Source organism: Phycodurus eques, chromosome 5 (genome assembly GCF_024500275.1).
Source record: "Phycodurus eques isolate BA_2022a chromosome 5, UOR_Pequ_1.1, whole genome shotgun sequence".
In the NCBI taxonomy this organism is placed as follows: domain Eukaryota; kingdom Metazoa; phylum Chordata; class Actinopteri; order Syngnathiformes; family Syngnathidae; genus Phycodurus; species Phycodurus eques.
Window position 1 is genome coordinate 26,803,034 of NC_084529.1, and position 12,359 is coordinate 26,815,392.

The 12,359-nt window shown below is 35.3% G+C and overlaps 1 protein-coding gene across 3 annotated transcripts in view; it reads right to left on the reverse strand.

Moving 5' to 3' along the window:
* Positions 1–2,476: 2,476 nt before the first annotated feature.
* The window catches only part of kitlga (kit ligand a), a 48,494-nt gene continuing 38,611 nt past the window's right edge, over positions 2,477–12,359 (reverse strand). Inside the window, exons 3-9 of one of the 3 annotated variants that reach the window (XM_061675887.1) lie at positions 11,223–11,279; positions 9,508–9,660; positions 8,077–8,254; positions 4,735–4,794; positions 2,901–2,998; positions 2,623–2,732; positions 2,477–2,533 (exon numbers count right to left, since the gene is read on the reverse strand). In XM_061675887.1, coding sequence (XP_061531871.1) covers positions 2,503–2,533; positions 2,623–2,732; positions 2,901–2,998; positions 4,735–4,794; positions 8,077–8,254; positions 9,508–9,660; positions 11,223–11,279 — 687 coding nt within the window. In that variant the 3' untranslated portion in view covers positions 2,477–2,502. Of the gene's footprint in view, positions 2,534–2,622; positions 2,733–2,900; positions 3,054–4,734; positions 4,795–8,076; positions 8,255–9,507; positions 9,661–11,222; positions 11,280–12,359 lie in introns of all 3 variants that reach the window. The other 2 variants (XM_061675886.1, XM_061675889.1) reach the window with 2 other exon arrangements.

The window sequence follows — 12,359 nt, forward strand, 5'->3', positions numbered from 1 at the left end:
GTTCCTAAAGGCAAAAGTGTTTTGAAGGTTCCACTGTATGTGAATGTGTTCCTTTTCCCGATGTAATGTCATCTTTTCCCGCCCCGTGCCTTAACCCAACAGTCCGCGAACTACACAGCGGAATGAGTGTGCGACGCAAAGGTGCTCCTGGAGTGTGGCAATAAATAAATAGAGCATGCAAGCCCCACAAGGAGACTAAAATCGAGATGATGATCTTGAGGAATGATCTTGAGGGAAGAGGGGAGGATATCCAATGAGTGGAGGTAGTACGGGGGGTGTCGTTGGCGTGGTCATAATCCGGTTTTCTCTTCTTTCTGCTTAAAGTTTATGACAATGTCAGAAAGTACGGGAGAAGAAATATTGGGTGGGGACAGGGATTTCTAATAAGAAAATCTGTCTTTTTTTTCTTGTTGTTTTCTTACTCCTCGATGAATGAACACAGTCTTAAAGCAAAAAGGAAAAGCATATCCGTACAGTAGAACGGTCGGCGGTGGGTGGCGAGACCATACAAAGTGGTGATGCTTGGTGGCAAATGGAAGCAGAGGGAGCAGTCTTTGTTTCTTTTTTGTTTTTCTTTTTTTCCTCTATGGAATGTCATTTTCATCACCTGGAGAGCCACACACACGCAAACAAATATTATTAGAAATTAATGCACAAGACGAGTCAAATAAGACTGGCATAAATCACCCAAAATTTGCATAGGTGGAAATAAGACTATCCTAATTCTCAAAAGTTTTGCAGGTTAAAATAAGACCCAAATCCCATAAAACTACCATAAATAGCATAAAAGTGTCACTGGATCAAATTTATGATAAATAATGTACAGTTAAAAAAAAAAAAAAATCTTAAATCAGCTAAAATATATGCAGGTTCAAATAAGATTAACAGTAATTGTGCAGGTAAATGATGACATAAAACCGTAAATCTTCCAGAAATTGCCCAGATTATAAAATGACTACCATCAATCCCTCAAAAATTGTCCAGGTTCAATTAAATATACCATAAATCATCCAAACGTTGTGCAGGTTAAATTAAGTTTAGCATGAATCCAAGAAAGGTTACTCATATTACAATGAGATAAATCGCATACAAGTTGGGCTGGACCAAATAAAATTGCCATAAATCCCATAAAAATTCCACAGGTTAAAAAAAAAAAGACGATCCTAAATCCCCTGAAAGTCACACTGATTAAAATAAGATTACTGTAAATCCCTCAAAAATTGTGCAGGTTGAAATAAGACTACCATGACTCCCCCAAAATTTCAATTAAGATGACCATAAATGCTCCAAAAAATTGAGGAGGTTAAAATAAGACGACCGCAAAACCCACTAAAGTTGCGCTGGTTCAAATAAGGTTATCTTAAAGCATTTCTGGTTCAAAACAAGACGACCAGAAATCTCAGTAAAGTTGCAAAGACTAAAAAAAAAATACCATAAATCCCCTGTAGATGGCGCTGGTCTAAATAAAATGACCATTAATCCCTAAAAAAAAAAAAAAGAAATTGCGCAGGTTGAAATAAGACTATCGTAAATCTTCCAGACGTTGGGAAAATTAAAACATGACTACCCTAAATCGCACAAAGATTGCACAGGTTTAAACAAGACTATTGGGAGAACCACAAATTTAGATTTGTTCCATTGAGATTATTGTTAAAAAGTAAAACAAGATGAACGGAAATCCCTGCACAGGTTAGAACAAAACTACCGTAAAGCCCCTCAAAAAAACAACAACACAAGATTACCTCAAATCCCTTAAAAATGTTTATTGTTAAAACAGGATGACTATAAACACTTCAAACTTTACATTGGCTTACAGGTTTTAGACTACATTAAATCGACCAAAGGTTGTGAAGGGTAAACAAGACTACTGTAATGGCCACAAAACTTTTGAAGGTTAAAACAAGACGACTGTGAATAGCTAAACGTTTTGCTGGTTACAACAACACCTAAAAGTAATACGGGTTCATAAGGAGACGAATGAAAATGTATCAAAAGTTGCACTTGTTCGAAGAAGACAACCATAAATCTCTAGAAAGTTGTACAGGTTGAAATGAGACTAGTGTAAATCCCATAAAAGTAGTTCTGGTTAAAACGAGACGACCATAACGCTCCCAAAAGTTGTGCATCTTCAGACAGCATTACCATAAATGTCTCAATAAATGTCTCTCTCTCATGTCTCTGCCCTGCTTAAAACAAAACTACCGTATATCTCTAATATCTCTAAACAGCTGCACAGATAAAAATCGGACAACTGTAAATCCCTGAAAAGTTGTACTGGTTAAAATAAGACTACTCTATGTGCAGTTTGAAATGAGACTACCATAAATTCCATACAGGTTGTGCAATAAAAACAATAATTCAAATTAAATTAAAACAAGATTATCGTAACTCTCCCCCCTTAAAATTCCAGACGTTCAAATGAGACTACTGACACAAATGTGACAAAATAATGCAAATAGAGAGACAAAAATGTCTTACCAACTCAAGCAGTTGTAGGGTTCATTACACAGTTTCAATCATGTTCAACCTGTTTCTGGGTCAAGGAAAAGAAAGAAAAGAACAGTGTCAGATGGGACGGGAAGGATTGGGGTTTTCTTAACAAACGAGGAAAAAAAAACATACTTTTTTGTAATTTGGGGCTCTAGCGGGGATGCGCGCCCTTCTGTTCCCGCGAAGAGAACGCCTTCTCCGGGAGTCTGCGGAAAATCTTGGCTGTTCCGTCGCGATCTGAGCTGCTCAGGGCAGAGTGGAAAATCATTTTCAATACAGTAATCCAGTAAAACGTCCGCGTGATGTCTGCAGTGGTTCGAAGGCTGCTGGCTCTGCCGCAGTAAATTCCAGGGAAGCCATCGGCTACTAATTTAAAATAAAACAAATAAAAAGTGACAAGCATGACTCACCTTCCAGATGACCAGCAGGATGAGAGCCAGGAACGGAATAAAGAGTAAAGACAGGAGACTTCGCTCCACGACCTCCGGAAGCAGACGCGCTCCTTGGTCTGTGCGAAGCAACATCAAGAACAGCAGCAACATCAACATCAATCATGTCGACATCTTCGGCGTCATCACCGTCAACGAAAACAACAGCATAAACAACAAAAACGACAACAAAAACACAACACAATAAACAACATAAACAACGCCGTCCACAAACAACACAAAAACAATCACGACATCAGCGGCTACATCAACAACAAACGCAAACCCCAAACATCATCATCATCAACAAAGTCGTAATACATTGTAATACAGATGGAAATGAGCTTTTTGCTAAATCTGGAGCAAGCATCTCTTCATGTCTTTTGATATTGGTTAACGTAGGTGAACATTTTCCATAAACACGATATATATATATATATATATATATATATATATATATGAAACACTACTTTGAAGACCGAAACGTGACTTGAAATCAGAATTTGATTGCCTAACCGTTGTTTAAAACCCTAACCAAGGCTTGAAATCATATTTTGAAAACAGAATCCTCATTTGAAACCCTAGCACTAAACTAAACCTGGCTTGAAACCAAAATTGAAACCCTAACCCTTGTTTAAAGCCCTAACCCAGGCTTGAAACACTTACTTGAAAACCCTTACCCAGATTTGAAACCATACTTTGAAACTAACCCTAACTTTGACTTTTAACACTTCTTTGAAAACCAACACCTGTCTTAAAATCCTACTTTGAAACCATAACCCTGGATTCCTGTACAGGAAAAACAAAGTTTACCAGTAACCAGGGGAAACATCCGTTTGCGGCGGTTTGACTGGTTCGCACATCCGCCTCACAGTTCTGAGGACCGGGGTTCAAATCCCGGCCCCGCCTGTGTGGAGTTTGCATTTTCTCCCAGTGCCTGCGTGGGTTTTCTCCGGGTACTCCGGTTTCCTCCCGCATCCCAAAAACATGCGTGGTAGGTTAATTGAAGACTCTAAATTGCCCGTAGGTGTGAATGTGAGTGTGAATGATTGTTTGTTTATATGTGCCCTGCGATTGGCTGGCGACCGGTTCAGGGCGTACCCCGCCTCTCGCCCGAATATAGCTGGGATAGGCTCGGGCAAGCCCGAGACCCTCGTGGGGACGAGTGGAACGGAAGATAAATCACTGAATGAAAATCAGTTTGCGACTAACCCCGTGGACTCATGTCATATAAAAGATCTTCATAAGCACTTTCAGTTTGCCAGTATGTTTTCATGAAATGAAAAAAAATCACCCAAAAATGTTTTTTTTTTCGCTCGACAATGTCCAAAACCAATACTTTAACTTAATCTCACAAACATGATCTCATGATCATTTGGACGTGAAATGCTTTTATAACAGTTCCCCTGACTTATAAATCAGTTCCTGTTACATTTTTATATGTGACGGAGCGTAATTGTTCTGTCTCAGTCAACTGCTGACTTTTTACACAAGTATGGTTAATTCAGTTTCACTTTATCTTACTTCGCATGACAGGTTAAAAGGTTATAAAATGGAGCAGGCTATGGTGAGTCGCAAGGGTTCAGGACAACAAATCCATCATGAAGGAGGAACTTCAAAGCAAAGCGATGGGACCAAATGTCAAATCTGACCAGATCTGTCAAACAGACCAGCTGGAGTAGTTTCACGGCTACGCACTAACAATTGCACACACGCACGCGCGCGCACACACACACAAACACACACACACACTTCAAACATACTCATACACACCAGCTTGACATGCGAAGAACAGAAGAGACTGAAAAAAACGTACGTGTTTGGCAGTCGGTGGGCGCGTCACACTCTGAGCTTTTATTGCTGGAGGACAGCAATTCTAAAACAAGCAAAGACAAACAGATTTATAGATTTCAAATAAATATATGCACAGCGGTGCCGTGACCACGCTCGTTACGCAAAACACTTAAATCGCAAATCATTTTTTCCAATTGAAGTGAATGGAAATGCCAATAATCTGTTTCAGCCCCCCGTAAAAACAACAAAAACAAATTGTAATGTATGTTTTGATTAGATAAAATAACACTTTATAATAGTGTACTCAGTAAAAGCATACATTAATGACATTGTTAAATAGAATGTAAAAAAACTGAAAAAGTTAATGCCACAATTTTTCCCCTTCAATTCAATGGACATTGTGCTGGTTCTTCTGGTGTGCTTTCCTTGGCCACCTGGAGGCGGTATAACACAGACATAGAGACATGAAAAATAGTTTCACAACTGACTCAGTAGGCTGCAGTAATAGTCATTTTTCGCAAAGGATAAGGAATATATGCCTGCGAGTATTGTAGTATTGTCTGTCTACATGGGTTTGTGTTCAAATATCCGTTGCTTAAAGGGTTATAACACTGAGACACTGATGCTATTGGTTACAAGCCGTCTATGGAGTTTTGCATTGTTTACAGAGTTATCCCAAAGAAAAGCTATGCGATTGTTTTAAATACACAACATTTACCGGTAATTCTCTTTGTTTTATGTTTTGTTTGAAGTATTTAAAGTGGGAGTGGCAATAGTCAGCTTGAAGCCTCTTTTTTGACAAATTGAAGAACTGCTAACGACTGCTTTTTGTGAAGTGAGTTGAGTTCACTGCCACCATACAGAAGAATTCGTATCGCAAGTCAAAGCAAAAAAAAAATAAAAGTCAGTCGCTTGAGGGTTAGTATCTCAAAAAACTCGGGAAACCAGATCATTTATGAGGAGGCTTCACATATGTCGTCACTCGAGGGAAGTGGGGGGGAAAAAAGGAGCTCTCCTTGCCACATGTGAACGTTTATTGTAATGCCGTCGCATGTGGGCAAGGGGAGCCAAAGTCGCCCTCGCACTTTCAACCATTTATTGAACGGGACAAATAGTCAATGGCACAAATACAAAATGAGAACACTCACAAGTAGCTGCAATAGAACAGACTAACCGGCCATGATCCTGACATCACTCACTAGGCCACGCCCCTTAAAAGCACACATACACCTTGTTGTGACTTTTGACTTGTATGCAGAAATTGGACTTCATAAAACCAGTTTATTTCTTTATAATGTCAATTATTATTGTTAATTTGTTTTTTAAATCATAGTGGTACTTTTGTTTATTAACAACACAACCAAAAATCTGTGGTGTTTTTTTTTGGGGTGGTCTGCAATAGATTAATGACATTTCAATTAATTTCAATGGGGAGAAGTGATTGGAGACACGAGAAAATTGACTTGTAAGCTTGGTCACAGTTATGCTGTCAGTAGTCACAGATGTAAAACAAAAATGTTCATTTCACTCCAACATACGTATACCTTTCAATAGCAAAATCAGAGAAACTGGTGTTGCAGTGTTTCCAGAACTGTACGTGTATACAGTATTGACAGTCGATGATTTCCTCAGCTGTGAATCCATGAAGGTGTGAAGACTGTGACACATTTGTACGCGTTAGCGTTTGACGCCGCAATGCTAGGAATACTTGTGTGGACTAACTAGGGAAACGTCAACATTTTATTTGGCCGAGACAATGTTCCACTTCTTAAAATAACTTTCCCACACAGCCGAGAAGCACTCGTTCAAAGTTCAACACAAAATGTTCTGGAAAAATATGCCTCCAAAAAGTCAAATCGAGGACAATGACAGAAAATATCAACAGATTTCAGATCAGTGAGCAGCTTCGGGATTAGCTGGCTATTTTTGTGTGTGTGTTTGTGAGGCCGCGACAGATGCGTACCAGTGAGATGACGACCATAAAATTATAGATACAGTCATAATATGAAAAAAAAATAAGAAAGTCGAAAAGTCCATGACGAGTGGTCATTTTACAGGGATTAAGTAGCAAACGTATGAAAGCTTCTTGTTCATGTTATGAGAATAAAGTTGAAATTATGAAGATAGACATTTTTACAGGAAAAAAGTCCCAGTACAAATGGAGTTACAAGAATAAAGTGGTACAAAAATAATAAAGTTGCAATATTACACCCAAAAGTTGTAATGTTACAACAGTAAAGTCGTAGCATTATTAAAAGGTTAATAATATTCCTAGAATAAAGTCATACTATTGCAAAAAAAATTGTTATATTACAAAAAAAAAGATGTAATGTTACGAATAATTTTGTGACAAGAATAAAGTGATACTATAACGGGAAAAAATAAATGTTACAGAAATAAAGATGCAAGAGCAGAAAAACATTGTAGCTTCGCGAGAATCAAGTTGTAATATTACAACAAAGAATTTTACATTACAAGAATAAAATTATTATTATTATTATTTTTTCATATTACAGAATTTTTTTTTAAAACAGCCAGTTTACAAGAATGAAGTCATATTCCGGCAAAAATTCTAATCTTATGAGAATAATGTTGTATTACAGAAAACAATTCACATTATGTAAATAAAGTCTTAATGTAATGTGAGAATAGATTTGTAAAAGCTGCAGTATTAAAAAAAAGTTGTAATGTTACGGGAAATAGACAAAATAAAACAAATATTCTAATAAAAAAACCTTTAAAATTTAAAAAAACAATGTTAAAAATTAAAAATGTAATACAATTTAGTTGTATTTTAATAAAGTTGTAATATTACGAAAACACTTGTAATGTTAAAATGTTAAAAAGGTGCAGTATTATAAAAGAAAAGTCATAATATTATGACAAAAACGTTATGTTACAGAAAAATGTCACAATATTCCAAAAATCATCATTATAAGAAGAAAGTACAAATAATATAAAAATGTTGGAATGTTAGACAATGAATAGGTAATATTGAATGAAAATTGCAATATATATATATTTTTAATGTTTACCCAAAGAATGAACTTGAGAGATGAACGGAATAAATAGTAAAGACGGGAGACTTCGCTCCACCACCTGCGGAAGCCCAAAAAGTAATGAAGTTACCAGAACAAAATTTTAAAAAAGGATAAAAAATTTTATGTTATGGGAAAAAATCCACAAAAAAAGATTTCACAAGAAAAAAGGTGTAATATTATGAAATAAAAGGTGTACTAATTTGTAAATATTTTGCAATGTTAGGAGGTTTTTCTTTTTTTGTACTATTACGGACAAAAAGCAATATTGTAACAAAACAACTGTACTTTTTGATCAGCATCTACAGGCATAGGCGAGCACATACCTTTTAAATATTGTTCTGTTTGCATGGGGGGCGTGGTGGGGCAGGGAGGCGGCTCGCAGTCGTCAGAGTCGTCTCTGTGCTGTGCGCTCGCCAGGAAGTTGGACACAAACTCAAAGTATTGCTCCGTGGGCCACCGCTCCTCGTGGAAGTGGCACTCAAAGTCGTACATGACAGCTTCCTGCTCAAGCAAAAAACAAAAAACAAAAAAACTCACATTTTTTTTACATTTGACTTTTTTTTTGTTATGACACTTGGGGGAGGTCATTTGTAGATGAATTAAAAAAAAGAAAGTTAAAATGTGCATGTAAAATCTATACATTTTTTAAATGCATTACATTTACTAAATTGAATTTTTATTTTAATAATAAAATAATTGTCCATTCTCATTTTATTTTTTTGTATATTATGTATAATGAAATTTGACTCAACAAATTATAAAATGTTGAAAATAGTAAAAATAGCTACGCAAAAATACTGTATGTAAAAATAAATAAATAAAAAATAAAAAGTTAAATTTAATACAAAAATGTATTAATTGGAATATTTATAATTACAGTCTTTGTAACCAATATTTAATAAAAAGGAAAAAAAAGAAAACATTTTAAGGTCGGTAAAATAGTTTATTTTGACAATAAAATAATACGTTGATTTTTAATGTCATTAACAAATCATTTAATTAGAATTAATTAACCAGTTAAAAAATAAATATGCTAAACGATATGCTATCAAATTCTTTATTCACTAATATCATTTTATATGATCATAACAAAAGAATTAACCAATAATTTAATGAGAACACTATAATTATAATAAGTATATATAATATATATTATATATATATAATAATTATTATTAATAATAATAATTATTATTAATAATAATAATTTATTCTCATTTTTTCTTTCCTGGGATAGGCTCCAGCACATCCGTGTCCCTAGTGAGGATAAGCGACCGGAAAATGGATGGATGGATATAATTAATGTAATTATAATTAACTTAACCCATTATTCATTAAAATAATTTGTTTAAATATATTTTGAAAATGGTTTATTTTACAAATATTCTCTATTGTATTTAACTGTTAAATGTGTATGTATGCAGTTGTTTATTTTAATATTTGTTTTCTTTTATCATTTCAATTAATGAATTAATCAGTTATTTATCAAATAAATTTTGCAGGTAAATGTATTCACAAAGTTATTTTCCCAGTATTTTTTTTGCTTCATTATTTACAATACATCAATTAAACGACATTTAATGAACTACAATATCCATCCATCCATCCATCCATTTTCTGAGCCGCTTATCCTCACAAGGGTCGCGGGAGTGCTGGAGCCTTGAACTATAATACAAATAGTTAAATACACACAGTATATACAAAAATAGAATAAAACAAATCAGAATAAATAGATTTGAATGACCAGTTCTCACCACGGAGCCCATGTTGAGCCGTAGCTCTTGGAGCATTTGTATAAATATGCTAATGTCTTTTCTGTTGGACGAAATGTTGCCAAACTTGTGCGCTAAGTCTTGTAAACTCTCCTCCAGGTAGAAGACGTTGAGCTTGACCCAGCACATCCCACCCTGACAACGCACACACACGCGCACACACACACAAATCAACAAATGTCAAAACATGCATGGAACATTTTCACATAATATTAAAACTTTGTATAACATGACAACATTTTTGGCTATTACTCCTTGACTTTTTATTACGACTTTGTTGTCGTGACTTTAAAACTTCCCAATGTAATATTATAGTTTACACATTACAACTTTTTATTCCACTTTTTAAGGTAGTATTCCAACTTTGTTCTCATGACATTACAACATTTCTGTTAATATATTCAGATTATTCTCTTATTATGAAACATTTTCAGTGTAATATTATGATTTCCTTTTGTCGTAACAGTACAAATGTTTTTCTAATATTAGTGCTTGGTTCATATTACAACTTTTCAACGTGATATTAAGACTTCGAGCTCCTACCATTGCAACATTTTATACATAAAAAAGTAGAATATTACAACTTTGAGCTTGTAATATTACAATATTTTATACGTCAATTGCAACTTTGTTCTCAAAACATTACATTTTTGTTTAATATTATGACTTGATTTATTAATGTTACATAATGTATTATATTACATATGATTTTTTGGCTAAATTGTTTTTCTTAATATTAGTATGTTCCTCTTATAACATTACATCTTTTCAACCCTAGTATTATGACTCTTCACTCATAACATTACAACTTTTTTTTCTTAATATTCTGACTTTATTTTCATATCATAACTTACATAATTATTTTTATTGTCATAACATTACACCTTTTTGTCTTGAAGTTGTAGCTTTTTATTCTCTCAATTCTCTCTTCTGAATATTACGTCTATTCCTGTAAAATTAAAACTGAAAAATTATTACTTTTGTTTCATAACATCACAATTAAAAACATTTTAACATTACATTTTTTTATATTACAACAATATTGTCTTAAAATTGCAAGTTTTACTCATAACTTTTTCCCTTTTTCCCTTAATATTATGACTTTATTCCCATAAAAATAAAACTTTTCACAGTAATATTACTTAGTTTCCTTATTCTTGTAACATTTGGGAACTCTTTAAAAATACCATGACTTTATTCTCATAACATTATAAGATTTCAGAATATTATTTCTATATTCTTGTAACATTACAACTTTTTAACATAACATCATGACTTTATTCTCCCAACATGACATCATATTAATGTAGTAATACTGTATGTCTTTATTCTCGTAGCTAGCCATCCATCCATCCATTTTCTTTACCGCTTATCCTCACTGGGGTCGCGGGCTGCTGGAGCCTAACGCCAGCTACCTCTTTTTTTTTTTTTAATTACTCTTTTGTGAATTTATATTTTTTTATTCTCAAAACATTAGAATTTTATCATGATACGACTATTCTCCTAACATTCCAACTTTTTTCTGAACTATTCTTGTTGCATTTCAACCTTTTTTTGTGGTATCCTTTTCATGTCATGTGAATTTTTCTGCCTTTTGGCAACGTTTGCATCACACGTGCCAACATTTGACACAAAGCTGTCCGAGAACTTTCAAGTCACCAAATGGTTTCACTGAGGGGAAAAAAAAAAGGTCTTACCTCTTCTTTTGGAACGTAATGTACAGGAATTTTGTAGTCTTTGGGAATATTATGCTTCTGTGGAAAGGCAACAAGAAACAGACAATGTGAATGTTAAAACACAACTGAGCGTTAAACAAATGGAAAGGCAGATTATAAGGCAGTCAAGCGGATTTCTTTTGAAGTAACAAATGCCAAAGCCTTTGTCCAACTAATTACTGTACTGCACTTATTATGTTGAGGCTTGGTGGCTGCTATAGGAACAATGCACAGTAAAAATCCAGATGTTCTTTGTCAACTGTGTATCCTCAAAGTAAGATTCTAAACTTGCAACTCTCATGGACAGCAGTTTGTACTTTATTTATTATTTTTTTTTTTTAAATGCTTAAAAAGATGTAATGTTACAAGGATAAAGTCATAGTTGGAATTTCCTCAGAATAAAATCAAATTATTTGGAAAACAGTTATGATAGAAAAGGCTATATAATGTCGACAATAAAGTTACACCTTTACCAAACAAAAAGGTTTACACTAGAAAAGCCAGGGTTTTCTTACTCCTGCTGCAATGCCTCGAGGACAGCCCAAAGGCTCGGGGTTTTAAAATTAACAACTCAACGGCCTATAATTGGCCCCCTTTCTTTTGTAAATGTGGCCATTTTTGCCAGATTAGCGGTACACAGACGTGACACGCTGATTGTCTAACAGGGACATCGGAATGTGGTCGTCCACAAGAATGCTCAGCTTGAAAAAAAGAAAGGTCTATCAAAGGTTTTGGTCAACACCACCTTGTGTGATGTTGAAAATAGCATAGGCAAGATCCATCCGTCCATCCGTCCATCCATCCATCCATCCATCCATCCATCCATTTTCTACCGCTTATCCGAGGTCTGGTCGCGGGGGCAGTAGCTTTAGCAGGGACGCCCAGACTTCCCTCTCCCCAGCCACTTACTGCCGGATATGCGGACCAAAAACTGACTCCAGTCGTACAGGGACCGAACAGCCCGTAACAGGGGGGTCGGTACCCCATACTCCCGAAGCACCCCCCCACAGGACTCCCCGAGGGACACAAGTCCACAAAACACATGTAGACTGGTTGGGCGAACTCCCAGGCACCCTCGAGGACCCTGCCGAGGGTGTAGAGGTGGTCCACTGTTTCACG